This window comes from Xenopus laevis, chromosome 5L, assembly GCF_017654675.1.
Source record: "Xenopus laevis strain J_2021 chromosome 5L, Xenopus_laevis_v10.1, whole genome shotgun sequence".
NCBI classification, from domain to species: domain Eukaryota; kingdom Metazoa; phylum Chordata; class Amphibia; order Anura; family Pipidae; genus Xenopus; species Xenopus laevis.
Window position 1 is genome coordinate 78,459,231 of NC_054379.1, and position 18,882 is coordinate 78,478,112.

The 18,882-nt window shown below is 37.1% G+C and overlaps 1 protein-coding gene across 1 annotated transcript in view; it reads left to right on the plus strand.

The window, feature by feature from the left end:
• The first annotated feature begins 2,771 nt into the window (after positions 1 to 2,771).
• The window catches only part of frk.L (fyn related Src family tyrosine kinase L homeolog), a 40,619-nt gene continuing 24,508 nt past the window's right edge, over positions 2,772 to 18,882 (plus strand). The window contains exon 1 of the mRNA XM_018263287.2: positions 2,772 to 3,535. Within this exon, the coding sequence (XP_018118776.1) occupies positions 3,153 to 3,535 (383 nt within the window). The 5' untranslated portion in view covers positions 2,772 to 3,152. The remainder of the gene's footprint in view (positions 3,536 to 18,882) is intronic.

Genomic DNA, 18,882 nt, shown 5'->3' on the forward strand with positions numbered 1-18,882 from the left:
ACATCTGAGTATTATGATAACTATAAATTACAGCTTACATTATATGTAAGGAATACATACTAGCATAATACCCATTCTGTAAAAGCACAAAAAAGAAGAGACCGCTCAAGCTCACCGCTCGTTCCTCCCCCTGCCAGGTGCTCAGTCTCCAGTATCCCCACTGTATCCAATAACAAAACTTGACATAGACGACACATCTGGACAGTTTAATAAATGCTCTACTGAGTAGTTCTATGACATAATTAAATGGCACAATCTCATTGCTTATATGGGAGGTGTGTGCCTTTGGGGTAAATGGATAGTAGAATGAAACTCAGCACCTTTAAAAAAATGCCTACATTCTTCTTTACCACTGCATAATACCTGTGATATTGTAAGATGAAGGTAGATTGAAACACTTTTGAAAAGCCCTAGATACTTGCTGTTGTAACAAAATTAATTCATATTCAAAGTACATGTATCCCTTAATATCTTAAAAGAAAATAAATAATGAATGTAAATTACAAAAGTGCTTAGAATAGCACCCTCATCAATTTTACATTCACTTATTATAAAAGTTTATTTATCCTTTTATTGACAATTACAAAAGTGCCCTCCTGGGGCCAACCAACTTCACCTATTTATATCTGTCCCTGTATACATAAAAACTCCTCTTACCTTGAACATTAAACCATACATATTTAAAAGGCAAATAATTACATTTTATACAGAGAAACAGGTAAAACAAGTAGTGCAATGAGGAACTAACATTTTTTTAATATCCATGGCAGGAACATAGCATGTACACAGAGAAAAAGTATCTTAAAGAGGCTGTGCTACAATTTAAATAATAATAATATAATCCAATTTGTTTCCTCAGTGATCTTCCTTTTTCCCCACCATCTTGACAATATTTGCCCTTACATTTGACTTCTCTCCCTCCCTCCCTTCCTTTACCTCCATCCTTCACCATCATTTCTTCTGCTAATGCGTTTGTGCTTCTAATATTAAAGCTATATGCAATTTTGGTAAGGGTCTTGTTAGTTATATAGAAGACTGGCATGAAAATGTGGAAACAAGGAAAAGAGATATATCGAGCAGCTGATGAATGGAGATACCAAAAGGTTGTGCCTTAACATGTGCAAGAATTGCTCTAGTCCAGTAATTCCAAGCAACAAGATACTATGTTAAATATTGGATTATTTGGTAATATTCTATGGGCAATGATCTGGGACTTTTCTGATCTTTTACCCTTGCTCTCTTGACAAGTAGGGGACATTGGGTTTAGGCCAAGGAAGCATTTATTTCTTTTATGTCACCCACCTCATGAAAAATTAAGGCTGTTTCGTAATGTATACAGTATATAGAGATGGGACAATATTTTTGCCTAAATCAGCAGCTAATAACATGTAGGGGGGAGTCAGTTCATGATGCTTTCAGGGTAACCCCCTTGCCCTAAATCAGAGTAGTCCACGTTTACATGAACTCCAGTATCTGCCACGTTTGCTTTATTCTGACATCATGGGGAAATCAAAAGGCAGCATGATGTCATGAAGTGGAAAACTCTCATCTGAAATAAAACGTTGGGATTAGGACTGTGAAAAATGAATCTGCTGCTATTTTTTCTCTTTATATATTGTGTTTTTCCAAAGAATCTGCTGCTTTATAAATAGAACCCTTTGTGTTTGTTTTGATGGAATATGGACTTTCTGATCAGTTACTTGAACAAAATGCAGTTGAATTAAACTGGATTGGTTAATCCTCTTTGACGCGACAAACATGGATTCATTTAATAAACACACAGTTGCCACTGTGCAAGATTTACCTACATAAGCACAAGCTATCATGAGATATGTATATGACAATTTCAATTAGCTTTCAGGTTGCTATGGTCTAGTTACCGTAGCAACCAGCCAGTCATTTGAATGAGAGACTGGAATATGAATAGAAATATGACAATAGAACTATAGTCTCTCTGAGCAATAATTTTTTTTGACTGCTGGGTTTGTGACCCCCATTTGAAAGCTGGAAAGAGGCAGAAGAGGAAGGTAAATAACTCAAAAACTATAAACAAATACCACCTTAAACATTTTTAAGAACAGGACATTCTATAGTATGCTAAAAATTTATGCAAATTACCCCTTTGATGCAGAAAGATAACTAGATTGTTAAGGAAATAATACACAAGTAAACTAGTACACACTGTATAATATTATGAAAAATGTTCATGTGAAATTGACAATTAATTTTGCTTATAAATTTGTACAGATGCAATTTCCCCTTTTTTGCCCCAGTTGAAACTTCTGGTTTTGCTTTTTACTTTACATTACCTTTTAGACTATATTCTTCTGGCAAAGCAGGTAAATTAACTGAACGAATGAATGTAATAGTGCGCATGATTGCTAAGCTATTGCCCTTTACACTATGTTTGTAGTCATAACATTGCCAGAAGATGTCACTACTAGATGTCATACTAGCATTCTCTCACATAACAGCTTCCAGGTATTTAAGCAGAATATCTGGAGATAAACTTTCAGGCTGCTTTGAAATCTGATATTCAGTTCTGTATGCCGGTTTTATATTCTGTTCTCCATTGTTTTCAGGAATAAAAGTATAGCTTTTCTCGTTTGTAAAGTTTTCTGCGCTGCTAGTCTGTCTCTACAACAGATAAATACCTGTGAACCTGCCAGAAGGCGTTGCCTTTTCTGGTTTGACAAGTGACACCACTTGATTTTATAATTATTCACTGGGGCGGGACTAGGAATGAGAGCAAACGTACCTTAACCAGGAAGTAAGGTAAACACTTACATCAGTATTCTCATACAGACAGCACTACGTGTTAGCCTGTCATTCAGTCAAAGAAGACGATGCAGCCAGATCCAAAACCCCAGCACGGTCTCCGCAAAGAAGAAAAATTAATTTCCTAAGAATATTTTCATTTGTAATCTTACTTTTTTTGTTAATAAAAACCAACGGCCAGATACATCTTTTTTTTTTCCCCAAGTGGATAGTTGCAGAAGACATCTGAACTCATTCCAAAGCCTGTATGTTTTTTTGTTTTATCTATGGACAGCCAGCACCAATGATAATACAATCAGAATGGCAAGAAATGTTTTTTAGGAATTTCTGCTATAACTGTACCAGAGGATTTACTGGAAGAATTAATCTCAAAGATGGGAAACTGTTGCAGGAAGAATTGCAGCTGCCTAAGCGGTGTGCTACCCTGTGTCTTTAACAATGAGAAGAGAGCGACTTCTTATACTACTAATGATATTGTGATTCAGAATATACATATAAATACTCAACATGATGGTCCACAGCTCCCGCCACGTTTTGAAAACCGGAGAGAACCGCAAATAAATACTTATGTGGCGTTGTACAGTTATGAAGGACGGACACCTGATGAGCTGAGTTTCAAGGCTGGGGACAAAATGGTCATCTTAGACACCACTCATGCTAGCTGGTGGAAAGCTAAACTTTCAAGGACCAGAGGAAAAACAGAGGGATATGTCCCATTCAATTACGTTGCTCCTGTCTCCAGCATTGAGTCTATGCCGTAAGTCTTTCCTATCTGTTATTAGAGAATGGTAATCTCATTCTTTGGATGGTTTATATATATATATATATATATATATATAGAATATATATATATATATAGAATATATATATATATATATATATATATACATATATATATATATATATATCGATATATATATATATATATATATATATATATATATATATATATATATATATATATATACTGTTATAAAAACTCCCTTGACCCCCAAAGCTCTGTAAAATAAACCTTGGCCTTTGGGAATCCTGGTGTTGACTTTGACTTACAGGCCCCTTGAAAAAAAGGGGCTCAGAAGATTTGTAGACCTATTTAACCCTGATGGTAGTATAGGGGTTCCCCCCTCAAAGCAGTTTATCTAATTGAGTGCTGAGATATGTAACTCGTATGTAATTCATTGGAAAAACTAATAAGGGGGAATTCTTAGTTTGCCACTTAAGGGGTAAATAAGTTACATAATGTCCCTAGCAGCAACACTGATGTGTTTTCCTTTAAGCATTTATTGTGCCTTTATTTGTGTGTCATTTAAATATTGTAACTTCACATTGCTGTGTTTTGGGCCATGAACATCTGCAGTCTGTTCATTGTTTTACTTGAAGACTAAAAGAAAACTTACGGAAATTACATTTACAAATAAGGTTAAAAGAAGTAAACAGTGAGATGACAGGCCCCTAGTCATTATGAGACCTAACAGTTCCTGGATTTTTGCATGATGCCTTACAGTTTCTTTTTATAGTTGCTGCTCCTTTTGCTAGGTTTTTAGAAAGACCAGCAGTAAGTATTTAGGTTTTCATACAAAGTAAAATGAAATTCCCAGTGTAATTAACACTGCCCTATTTAGAGCAGGTTTTATGTGATGCATTATCGTTTTAGAGGTAAAAGGTCAGACTCATTGGTCAAATTGCCACTGACACATTCTATGAGTACTTGGCCTGTAATCTGACCTCCTTAGGTCCCTAGCAAAAAAGATTTCCAGATCCCCCCCCCCCATGATGTATGACTGCAACCTGCAATCCCTCCACTCCCTCCTGTGCATATATTGTTATTTGGTAATATGGGTACAGGCAGGAACTGAGGTTAGTGGAGACTATAAGTCTTTACCAGGCTCCCCCTATCCTTAGACTCCCCTAAACTTATGGTATCTGCTTCCTGTATTGTTACACCACTGATGAGTACAACCTCTTTAAAGTCAGGCTAAGTTTATTGCTACTGGAGAGTTCTGGAGTTTTAGGATTTATTATTTTCTTTTATGTGGGAGAGTAGAGAACATGTAAAAATAATGCATTGCTTCGGGGCCAAATTTACCCCATGTAGCCAGTCTTACTCTATTTGTAAAGCCCTTTTACTGAAACACACAAGTCTTGTCTCAAGATGGGGACACAATCTGAACTTACATTTCTCAGCCTTCAAAACTTTCCAGCCAGGGAAAAAAGGCAAAACAGTTCACAAATACCTGGTAGGGTAGAAACTAATCAGGAGTCATACACTCAATGGATACTCAGCTGGTATTTGAATGTCAGGAGGAGGCAATTATATTTCAAAAATTACACTTTGTACCTGTGACCTTATTTCTCAGGAAATGTGAGGCGGAGCCTACATGCCATTTTTTTTATCTAAACCACATACTCATGGATGGAAAGCAAGGGGGTATCATATGCAGGGATCAGAATGTCAGTGCACTCTATGGTGAATGTGCAGTAGTTAATTTTGGGGAACATTGTGGGCTATGTAGTATTTTTTAAGGATGCTGTGCGATACTGTTTATGTAAAGTATTGTGATTAAATGTAATTTGCTATGTCATGCATTTTTGGCACACATGATGGACTGGTGCCATCTTTCCACATGGCTTTAGCTGGCCATACTATCCAGATTTGGTTGGGCAGGTCCCTTAATTTTTTCCAAACTGCCTGACCATGTGGGTATATACAGTATGGCCTATTGGGGTGGCATTCTGATCCTGTGATCCATCCAAGTGCAACGGGGATTATCTATTGTTCCTCCTCTTTTCTTTTGGTTGTTACAGTTGTTCAGGTGGCCTGGACAGACTTATCAATACAAAGGTGGCCATACCCCTGTATGACCTCTCTCAATCCATAAGAGGGTGTGGGTCTGATCTGCTGGAAAGCAGCACACCTTACAAATATATATATTAATACCATTGCTACATCTCAAAGTTTCTTTCCAACACCATTTTATTGTGTTTTTGGTGAAACTTTTTTTTCTTTTGAGTGTATTATCCACCAGGTAGGCACTACTGCAGGGGTAGCAAATTACAAGAACAGCTCCCCGGAACTCCCCCAGAGGCTGCACCCAGCTCCTAGCACCCCCCAACAAACTGCATAATGCTATGATCTGTAACAATTGGAGCATATTGAGCATTGCCAATCCACAAAGGCTAGAGCCCAGCCATTGCTGTGTGATGCTAGAGACCAACTGTGAGTTTATTCTGACACCCTGGTTCATTCGCTACCTACAGGCCTTTCCATGTGTTTGCTAGGTCATATGACTAAGGATAATATTCCCTGTCAGTACTAGAGCTAACTATAGCAGTGACCTGTAGATACATCAATAGAAAGGTCTTAACAAGTTGACTCGCCTAGTATTAGAAGGGGTCCAGGTGCACTGCCTTGAACCTTCAGCCAGGGGATCAGATCAATATGTATTATAGTTGAACAGGCACTCAGAGAACCTTTGTTGTTTCCAGGGGCGTAACTTACAGGGGAAGCAGAACCTGCTGCAGGGAGGTATAGGGGCTTGTCCAGGAGGTATAGGGGCCCCATGAGGCCCTAATTCATATACAATTTCAATAAATATTGGTAAAACAGGTCAACCTCTAGATATTTTGGGGACCTGAAAATATTATTTGCTGTGGGGTCCAGTAATATCTAGTTAAGCCACTGGTTGTACCTTAGTGTACCTAATGAACTACATTCTTAATTTTTGTGTGTAAGACTATTCTCTGAGTGCCTGATCTACTACAATACAGTATAGCAGTGATCTGTGACAAGCAGGGGCAGCCAGCACAGACAGGGTTGGTGAAGGTAGGGCTTCTTTCCCAGCAACATCAGAATTTACAAAAGCAAAGAAAATCTGCCTAAAATATCAGTTAAGTAATCCAATGATGCTCATATACGCGCTTGCTTGGGTATAAAACTTGACGGGTGGAATTAGGTGCAAGTAACATTCAAGAAAGCACTCAAGGGAAATTTAGATCTGGCACTGCAGCTAAGTAAAGTGTTTGCTTAAGGGAGTTATAAAACACTGCGTATCTTGTCAGCGCTATATAAATAAATGATGATGATGAACTCTTCCCTAAAAGTGTTGCATTACTCAAATATTACAGAAGCAGATCCACTCCATGCCCCAGATCCATTGATTTGCACTGAAAGTACAGCTTCCGAGCTTAAAACATTAGCATCGGAGCAGGTCAACTGGGGGGCTGCCTTGCTAGGGCAGCAAGCATTATTGCATTTGCTGCACTAGTAAAGCTGAATTTCTGTTTTAAAAACCAGAACCAGCGTACATTCAGTTCCAGTATCAATGTCATATAAAATCAAAGGTCAAAAGGAAGGATGATTTTGTTTCATCAGTATTACGGCATAAGACTGCTGATGCATTCCCTGAAGCACATGGAGAGGCTAAGGGCCACCTTACCTAAAAGGGATTAAACAGTGCCTTTGCCTTGTCAGCTTCGGTGGCGTAGCCTATATCAAAAAACTTTTTTGGAAAGCCCCCAGCTTGCCAGTAGACACTTGAATTCTGGTACCGAACCTGAGGCAGAGAACAAACCTCTCTCCCACCTGATCTGCACATGCACGTAGACCGCATTGCACTTATGACAATTGTGTAGGAGAGGAAGTTGAGGGTCTTGGTAGTACAAAACTAGGTAACGTTTCAGTGCTGGCTTAAAATCAGTTTTTATTCTTTTATTTCTGAATCCAGATTTACTTTCTAGGTTAGAGAGATACACAGTACATAATAGGCAAACAATTATAAAACCACAAAAAAATACCAAATACAAACTGATTCATAGCATTAATGTCTGTATCATTCTAAAAAAAAGAATAATTAAAACATACTAATTATTTCAGCTTGAAGTAGAAAATGCTAAAGAGTTTAGTTGAGGTGATACTTAAGTTTTAGTTTCAGCACATGTCCTTTGATGTGAAAGTGTTATTAAGCTCAAATGCACTACACACAATTAAATACAGGTAAACCTAGGAGTGGAAATGCAGTATAGCAAAATAATGACTAAGGTAAATGTGGGTGTATCGAGAATCCCTGTGTGTATATATATATTACTTTAATGTTTAGCTAGGCCAGACAACAGAAACTAGTTTGTTCATTTTATTAATGTTAGGTGCTTTCTCTATATGTCCTGTATATGTAAAATAAAATTATCCAAAATGAAATCAAAAAAGGTTTTTTATTTATCATTTTAAGCTATGTCAGAGGAGAGGGGAGACCTACATGCACAGGGAACACAGAGTTATGTGGTTAATCATTAAGGCAGGGTGCAAAGTGCATAAAATTAAGTAAATTGTGTCCATTTTTATGCACCTGGCCTTCCTGATCATAAATTAGCTTTTATGGCTTCCTATTGTTGCAAGAGGAAATGTTGCATATTATGTCATACAAAATGTGATTATCACTAAAAATATTGATGCTTGTACTTACACATTTAATGATGTTTACAATCCATTTAAATAACTAGCAAATTGTTCTGTCACTATTAGTGATGGACGAATTTGCAGAAAAATTTGCAAATTTCCTGCGTCTCGTTTTTCACTGGTGGCCGCGTCCATCTTTTTTTGACGCTGGTGAATTTTCGCGGGAATATGCGCCTGGTGAATAAATTCGCCGATCACTAGTCACTATATTCTGATCTTATATTATAAATATTTGAGGTAAGCACCAAAATGCACAAGAATTGTGGGATTATGCCCTTGTGGTTGCTCCTTCTTTGCAGTTGTTAGTCAACATATTCATTACAGTTCTTTAATCCTGCAGAGGATATGGTAATTCAAGCAACCCTTATTGTACAAAACAGGCAAATATATTAAATGCTGCTGTGTGTCTGCAACACCCCATACTTCATAATATTCCACAGATACATTTTTAACTAACTGAGCTGTAAAAATCCATGGTGGCAAAACAATTCTATTGGGTTTACTAAATATTTACCATTAATAGGTTTTAAAGAGACTTAAATACTATCATGGGAAAAAACATTTTTTTAAAAATGAATCAGTTAATAGTGCTGCTCCAGCAGAATTCTGCACTAAAATCCATTTCTCAAAAGAGCAAGTTTTGAAACAGCATTTTGAAAAAAAAAAAAAAATTCCCATGACAGTATCCCTTTAAGGTATGGTGAAATATAACAGGATAAAATTATTGTGCATGGAATGAGGACTTTTTATCTAAGCACAGTAAAAAGAGTACAAAGTGCACAATATTTGCTTTTGTTATCTCATTAAAATTGCTTGGCAGCTTATGAAACATAAACCCTGTTCTTGCATGGGAATCATTATAAACTGGGATTATTTTATTTTGATTTAGATACTTTAAAAGCTGACTCAGAAGCCATGATTTGGTGGATATGTTTTAAACACAGGACTAATCGGAATGCATCACTACTAGTCCATGCCAATGAATATGTTATGTTATATACAATTTTTATATTTTTCTATACAATGTGCAGGTGTATTTCACCAATTTCCTCATCTCTACCATGTTTGTTTCTACAAGCCGAGGTCATACCCTAATGTCATTAGATCACACCCTGAATTACTTATGATATTCCAGGCTGGTTTATTGTTCGTACCTGATCACACATCATGGACTGACAGAAGGGCTTTGTGAGGATCTCAAGAGGATTATAATACATATATGGATACTTAACTTATCAGTATCACTCTGGGTCAATGAATCAAGGAAAATCATTAAAATCAAGGGTAAATCCCCAAGCAATATTTCCATTAGATAAACTTAAAAGAATGGGGTAAAGATTTCGTAAATAGTTATATAGAATAATAAGAATATTAATGATAAAGGTGCAATTTGGTTGGGTTGCCTTTAAAACTAAAAGCTTCTCCCCTAATAATTATGTCTAGTGAACCTAGCCACAATTTAGATCTGAGGGGTTCAAGACTGCTACTCTACAAGTGTAACTGTATGTTTTGGAAGTTTGTCTGTTGCATTTATTACACCATATAGAACTAGCGGCTGTATATGCAGGGCCACGTTTGACTACAGGTATGGCACAGATCAAAGTGCGACCAGAAACATGTAATATTTGGCACTGGCACTAATTAACTTTGCAGGCAAGCTAGATTCTACCCTCTATGGCCAGGGCTGGATTTACATACCAGGCCGCCCTAGGCCCAGGCCTTGGTGGCCTTTCCACAAATCCAGGCCTGTCTATGGCACTAAAATAGTTAATTCTGTATCTACATTCCTATGTTCAAGAGTGCAGCAGCCCATGATGTCCTAGACTGGACATCTGCCAATAAAAGTATTTTTCTTTCACAAAAATTCAGTAGTCCTGCCAGATGAGCAGATCATTGCAATCTAACCATGGGATTGTGTATAGCTGCCTTAAACCAACTTCAGGGCACAGCCCCCTATTTTTTTTCTACACAATGCATCATTTTTCCCACAATTAATCAAGCCAATAAAATTGCGATGGACCTGATTCATTTGAGACACTTAACAGTATCATAGTCCCTCTATCTATCTATCTATCTATCTATCTATTTACTATATATAAATCTCTATGTATCTCTATCTATTCCCACAATTAATCAAGCCAATAGTCCCCCTCCCTACCCCATCTCATATCTCTCTGTCTCTCTCTTTTTTTTTGCCAGAGCATTAATCACATTGAATATTTCTCATATCAATTTTCATGAGAGTGTTGAAAGGGAAACACTCACTGATGAGTTCAACAACTTGTGTCAGCTGACAGTCATGTGGCTCCAGCCAATGTGCTTCTCCAAAATATTTATTTAACATATTCACAACTGATGGCTGATTCATTGCTTACCTGATCCTGGCATTTGTCATTTGTGTCTTTAATTCAATTATTTTATTCTTTCACACGGCCACACACCAGGGGTAATGTCGTAAAAGGTGCATAGTTTGCACCTAGTTTACTCTTCAACTGTTTGATTGCAACCTTCTGACTGGTTGGCATGGGTTAATAGATTTTGGCACACGTTGTGCCTTTTATGAAATTACCCAAAAAGCAAGCAGTGGTAAAGTAAGATATCTTTAGCTAAAAAAGTTGCTCTGAGAAACCTGTTTTTCAAGGAGCTTTCCATATTTACTGCTGCTGCCCTAAGGTATAAGATATTTAAGATGCTCCTTAAAAAGCTTTAGTCTCATATCTCTCTCTCTCTCTCTCTCTCTCTCTCTCTCTCTCTCTCTCTCTCTCTCTCTCTCTCTCTCTCTCCCTCTCCCCAATTGTCAAGCCAAACATGAATGTGCCATACTTGAGTCAATTTACTAAACCACTCCCTTCCTGGCAGACTTATCATAATGGTCTTATTTATTTTCAGTCCATCTCATGTGACATTTAATCAATCATCACAAAACAGTTTCTAATTTTATTGCCAGAGCATTAAGCACATTGATTATTTCTCATATCAATTTTCATGAGGGTGTTGAAAGGGAAACATTCACTGATGAGTTCAACAACTTGTGCCAGTCATGTGGCTCCAGCCAATGTGCTTCTCCAAACTATTAATTTAACATATTCACAATTGATGGCTGATTCATTGCTTACCTAATCCTGGCATTTGGGGTGCAACTTTTCTACTGTAAAGCTATATGGATCCTAGTCAACCAATTGTGTAACCATTCACAACTATAACAATGTAAAGTAGCATGTTCTGTTGGATTTGCTTCTCTTTAACTGCTTTGCTCATTTAGAATATACATTCTAGTTAGTTACTTAGTGTATTCTGTATTCATGTAATGACCACTGAAATATTGCCTCTTCAAGTGGCACAGATTTAAATGCAGATTTACTATTCACTCTGTAAACAGTTCATCTCCAGATGAAAATGCATATGCTGCAGAGAGCTAGTAAAAAAGAGAAAATCCAATTGTTTAAAGTCCAGAGATGCAGGAATTGAAAATCTAGAAAATATCAGTAATCAGTATAGGAAATGGTTCCTATTTCTAGCAAAATGTTCATATTATTTTTCCAAACTGTTAGGGAATGTGTGAGACGTTTGCTTTGGGGTGAAGTGGTTTCAGCATTAAAAGAGATAAAGCTAAAAGAAGTTATTGTAGAACAGGGCAGAAAATGTGCTTGATTATAGGAATGGTGTAAACAAAAGTTAATAAACCCCTAAACCTTGGAAAGGTGATCTGTTTTACGCACACATATTGAAATTATGCTCCAAATCAGTTATCATGTAACTTGGATAATCTAGAAACCACGTAACTTGCTGTTTCTGAGTCCCACTCCCTGTCCCCTCACACAAAATTTGAAGACTCTCAGGGACTGTGTCTTGGTTGAACAAGAGGGATTTGGAAACAGTCAACACGGCTTTAAAAGGGGAGGGGGGTTCAAGATCTGGTATATCAGGTTGTGTTTTAGAAATGAAAAGACATGAAGGTGGCTGATCAGTAACCCTATTCACAGAAGCACACAGGTAGAGGAACTTCAGATCAGTCTGCGTAATATATTCCCTCAGCCACAGTTTCTGGAAAAAAGCTGTTGGGCTTTTTGAAGGTGGCGTCATGAAACTCACATTCCTTTTTGTTCACTCATGCATGTAAGGAGCCTTCAGCGTTGAACTTTGTGCTTTGCATCCAATCATCTCTTACTGGAAAAGCTAAGATTCCGACTGCCACTCACCACTCACAAGCACTTAACACACCCCAGATCTAAGCCACTGAACTTGCTGGCCAAGTTGCTAATATTAGCACATTAACTATTTATTCCAAAGTCTGCTAGACAGAAAATGTGACACAAACAATGTAGGTTATACTGGTTATATTTGAAGATAGTTTTAATCAGTTGCACTGCTTACCTTGGAATGTTTCATTAAGTCTCAACAATTAGCAAAGTATGAGTCGGTAAAGGAAGTTTATACTGAGATGTTGCTGCAGGTTTCTGTTGACATGAATAAACAAGTAAACATGTATTATTTCTAAGTATAAAAGATGAATCCTGTCTGAAAAATAATCACTACAAAGTTGAAAGTGGAAGTAAGCATTTCATTTACATAAAACTCTTAATTTTGTACAGTTTTGTTCCACTGCAGAAAAGTTGCAGGTGGCAATATTTTCCCACTGCAATTTGACATGTAATCGTTAATTATTGTAGATATGAATTGCTTTTGTAAACTTTTTTTTTATTTTAGGTTTAAATTATATCTACATAGAGGAATGGGATCCGTTATCTGGAAACCCATTATCTAGAAAGCTCTGAATTACAAAAAGACCATCTTCAATAGACTCGATTTTACCCAAATAATCCAACTTTTTAAAAAAGATTTACCTTTTTTCTGCAATAATAAAGCAGCACCTTGTACCTGATCCAAACTAAGATACAATTAATCATTACTGATGATTTTCTAGTAGACCTAAGGTTTTAATTACGGAAAGATTCATTATCTGTAAAACCCCAGGACCTGCGCATTCTGGATAAGAGATACCATACCTGTATTACATTTTGATTACCCAATGCATAAAGATAGGACACAGATGAGGTTTTCATTTCTGATTACTTTACACTTTTTTCCAGTTTTTTGCTGAGGAAGCTGTTGTAAAAAAAACAAAACACATCTCTACCTTTATCTTGATGTCATTTTTATTTACCCCCAGGTATAATCACTGGGGGGTGGAGCAAAAAAAAGGGTCAGGCACCCCAATAGTGATTCTAGTTGATTAGTTCTAACTCAGTTTAATATCATATTTAGTTACATTCAACTTTAAAATCAAAGAATGTTCATTAATTTATAATGAAAACCTGCATAGAATGATACTTTTTAGGCTAATATGCTTAAAAAAACAATGTTTCATTGCAGACTATGAATGGTTATTTAAGGTTAGGGAAGAAGTATTACTGCTTCCAGTCATAGTGATAGATACAAATATATACAAGGTTCCAGTCCTATAAGTTTTACTGACTATATTGGAAAATAAATCCTGTTTATGGTGCCTTTATTTTGTAATAGCCTGGCTACAGAAGTCATCCCAGCAAACTTAAGCAGGGAAGAAAATAGCCACTGTTTTTATAACACAAGCACAGGAGAGACCAAGCAATAAAGCTTTGTTTCATTGTTGTGTGTTTTGATTGGTTGCATAGAGACTTTTTAAATTGTATTGCATGTGTACACAAAATGCTTTATGATGGTTGCATTCTGTAAGCAAATGAAAGGGCACAATAAAGAGATTGCCATCTCAGTGTACACAATAAATTAAAAGTGAGGGTGCCAACATTTCAGCAGTTGTTTAAGACACTGGGGAGCTTACCATAGTGTCAACACTATCACCCCAGGAAGCCAGAAACCCACTAAGTATCAGGCAGAATATGCAAGTAGTAACAGTGGTTTTTTGAACTAATGACAACCAATAAAGCTGGATGCAAATAAAACACACTGACTGGAAAACATTAAAGCCAGCTGCCAATAGAAACACCCTTGGTAACCAATCAAATTGTTGCATTCATTGTTCTACGTGCAGCTGACTGAAAAAAGCCATTCACTGATTGGTTGCTATGGGTATCTGCCCTCGGGCAAATTCGCCCAGTGTTGATAAACGAGCCACACTAACTGGCACTCCTGCCATTGAAACTTAAATTTTATTTCTTATGCAGAATATTGTATGCTTAGTATGGACCTCTCATTACTGCAATCTCACTTCGGTATAATGCCCCAATGAGCCCCCCAGGTGTACCTACACTCAAAATAATACCATTGATTTATTTACAACTAACTACAGAAGTTGCACAATTCTCTGTAGTGTCATTTTTACACTAAATTGAAACATATCTATGGCGCTGGGCACCTTTCTAGGCAAATCTTGTTACTAGAGTCAAAAACAATAACAGAATTAGGGTGAGGTCACATGGTACGTTTTTACTTTGTATTTTTAAAAACACACGGTCGAATCTAAATAAGCACAAAATGAAGCCCTACAAAAAATAATGGAATACGCACTATAGCAATTCCCACGGGGCTTTTGTGAGCCAACATCCGCTTCATGATGCAAGTATTTGTGTTTTTCATCAGAAATGCCAAGGAAACTCCATATTAATAAACATATGGGATACGCAGGTATGGAAATACATTTTGATTAAAAATGCTGCATATTTTCATTATGGTGGCAAAACTCTTGCAAGATGGATTGCGCATATACGTATTTGTGGAGTTGTATGCTGGTGATGTCATTACGTTTCATATTAACGATCAGTCTGGCTACATTTAATTACATTGGATAAGGAGGTAATTCCTGCAAAATGAAATGTTCTCCTAGCCACCAGTTTTCTGGACATCATAGATCTGTGTTGCAAATAAAACTATCATTGGATCATTTTAAATATATAAGTAACTATTTTACCAAATAAACTAAACAAATTTGCTAATGTTATTTTACAATTGACTCTGCTATGTTCAGCCATTTTCAATTTGTTATCAAAACAAAGTCCCACCTGGTTTTTGGTATTCAACTGAGGGTATCAACTTGCAGATGCCATATTTCTTTAGCACTTCAAGCTAACCAAGCATGCGCCATCTTTAGACTGCCTCTTCCTCTGCCCCCATACTACACTAAAGTCCCAGGCAAACAGGCACTAATAGAAACCCTATCTTACATTCCGAAATTAGGCTGGGTCAAACTGGCTGTACACAAACTGATAAAATTTTACTAAATTATACAGGTATTCATTTACATGGCAAAGCACTGTTTGGGATATAGAAAGTTTAATAATCTAATCTTCTGATCACCACATTCGCCTCACAGATGAGGAAGTGAAAAGGAGCCTCAGATAATCAGAAATATACTGTATGGTATAGACCATCTTTTTACACTATCCATCTTCTTAGCGCTTTGGCCAATCGCTCTAGAGCGAATAGGACTGTCCCACCACAACTGTGCATACCTCAACCCCCCCCCCCCGGAAGAGGAAAAGTAATATCAGACGAGCTATTGAAATGCAAGAGCAGTTTCTGTTGTAAGATATTGCACATACTTTTGCCAGTTTTTTGGAGCATTGTTGCTTATCTTGCTATAGCCAGGGCTCCTGTATTTTAATAGCTAAAATGACTACAGCATGACTACAGGGGTTCCATAAAATTGTAGGCTGACATCCTTTAAGTAAAAAATACATACAGGTTAATGCAATTTGGGCTTTGTACATTCCAACCCCACTACAGTTCATGACTCACTGGTTCTGTAGAAGGAGGTCACCACCTAGTACTATAGTATCAGTTGATAGTCTTATCTAAATATGTTCAAAGGCAACTTTTCTATTCCTCAGTATTTAAAGCTTGTGTTCTACACATACCTCATATGTAGTACATGCATACAGTGCACACAGTTTGCCCAGGTGCAGTAACCCATAGCAATTAATGAGATGTTTGCTTTGAGGCAGGTAATCAGTAAATGCTGCCTATTGATTTGATTTGTTGCCAAAGGTGACCTGCAGCAAACTTGGAACTTTTTCTAACATAACCCTATTTTTTGTTTTATAGGCCTAAAAATGGCTCTTAATTTGTACATATATATTATTTATATATTTATTCATGTACAAAAAGTGCAAGTGTTAGGGCATATACTATGGGGGTTAGTTATCAGAGGTCCAGTTTGTGAGGTTTTTTCAACCTCGAATAACTAGAATGTTTGCTTATTTATGAAAAAACCTGAATGTAAAAAAAATCGAATCAATACAATCGGGGGGGGGACTTGAATGCTCAAATTTCTCAAGTTATCGGCAAAATAAACTCGAATAGCTTAAACCACAGGAAAAAAAAAAACAGAAAATCATGAGGGCTAAACACATCTTCAAATGGTTCAAGGGACATCTGCCATTGACGTCTACATGACCTTGACAGGTTTTAGCAGAAGTATTTTCAGATTCCAGCTTTTTGCAGCTTTGGGGCAGAATGAACTGAAACTATCCTTGAAAACTCTCATTTTTCTGGCAAAAAACAACTCAACCTTTAATAAATAACTCTCCATATGTTTAAATAAGTGTGATGTAATTTTTAGGTTCGAGCTTGTACTTCCACACAGCTCCTGAACTGGTGGGGCAGTGCACAAGTGCTTTACCCTGTGGTAGAGAAAGAGTAAGGCCAGGCTGGAGGATTCTAGAAAGTATATGGAACAGAACTAGGACCTGCAACATCAGCTGTGAACAATTCCTGCCTTTTGTGGTTGGTTCAAAAGCCATTTACACAATAAAATTTGATGGTCCTTCATTTAGGCAAGGTGGTAGAACCCTCTTGCTCCAAGGCTAAGAATAAAGGGAGAGTTGCTCATGACACCATGTGTTCAGTTATTTGTGTTTATCACCTGCTCCCTCCTGGGTGTATTTCCGGTTTTTGTATTGTGTAACCATAATAGACGAACAGATATATTTCATGTATTCAAGTGACTTTTAGTTGTTGAAAGACTGGGCTGTGCAGTGGAAATCCATATTTGTTAGGTCATGTCACAGGTATTTTTGTGTATTTTGTTTTCTTAATGTTCCCCTTTGGCTTGCTCTCTTCTTTGACTAAGGGGCATATTTAAGATGTATTAGGTGCACATTCCTCAATCCCCCAAGATCAATTCAATTAAATTACCTATTATTTCAACAATAATTAAGATTACCTTATGAAACAAAAGGGCAAATTGCTGTTGGCTCTTGCTTTAATAACTTAATGATCTCTTGCTATGGATCTTTGTAGGAATTAGAAGTTAATGAGACACAACATCACTTACACATCACAGAGTTTTCTGTGCTACTGTGCCCCATGGTAGTTGTAGGGTTTACTGTGCCAATTGATATGTCTCGCTAAATTTCCACATCTTCTAGCCATAGCCTGTCCCTAAAAATTTTTATTAAACAATCTTTGTGTCCACTGCAATTCTGCCCAATGCAAAGGTTTACGTTCCATAAAGCATTTTCAAAGTGGAGACGCGTGATTGTTATTTCCATTCCATTCACTGGGCGCAAGTCTGGTGCCCCTATTGCAGAAACCCAATGTAGGAAACCCGAACTAGGTCCATGTTATCAGTAGCTCCAGAGTTCCCCAGTGTCAGTAGGCGCAGACCATATATCAGCAGAGTCAGGACGGATGCTAAATGTAGACCACCATAAGGAAGTGCAGGAGCATGTTTGGACCCAACCTTTATGAATTGCAAATCGACCCCTTAGACGTTTATAACTTTAGCTTCATTTCTAATGCATCTCAATTGGCATCTAAAACGATTTGCAAGACTGCTAGTAACAGGTAGTCAATCCAAAGAATAACTGGCTTTTACCCACTATTCTTCTGCCATTAATCATAAGCATTATTGTCCCAAAGCCATAAGAGACTACTATACCCACACAGTTGTGTTTAGCTTTAGTACATAGATGTCCCGGGGGCTTGATAGAAAGTAATATCTTTAAACATGCTATACAGGGAATTCACTGTTTGGCTGCCACATGCAAAAATGCTTCTTTTGATTAAGCTGGTTCAGTGGAAGCTATTTGGGGATCGTTTTAGTTGGCACTAAAGATGCATTTTGAATTTTACTGCCTAATGTATATGATATAAAATCAATGCTTAATTTAAAACCCTTATGTTACAAGCATTATTGTGTTTACTAATTGTGTATTATAACAAATAAGATGCCCCAAGCTATGAAATGTAGGGACATTAGAAAAGCTGGAGTTTAGTGTGTTCTGAAGTGACTTCTAAAACTCTTCTTTTTTCAAAGTAGGGAATGTATTATCCCTTGCATATATGTATACAAAACAAAAGTCTGCTTGTCTTGGATGAAATTATTGGGAAAGTTCACCTGAGCAAAAAACAAACAATTTAGAATGACCACACAAAGGTTAGCCTGTGATGCACAGAAGCGTCATTGTGCCACTTTCTGAATATCAATAATGACTTGCATTGCTGCCTCAGTACAAACCTGTCATTCTGGTTTAGGAGAGGAATCTCTTACTTCAGTTGGAATGAGGAAGTTTTTCTTATGTTTAGCATTCTTCCAGTAAGTGCATTGTAGCAGTAAGTACAAACCAGTTTTTTTCCCATTCAGTTTCCTGTAGTTCATTTAGTTCAGTTAGATCATAAAAAGCCATTTTTAGCCTTAAGATGTACTGTATTCA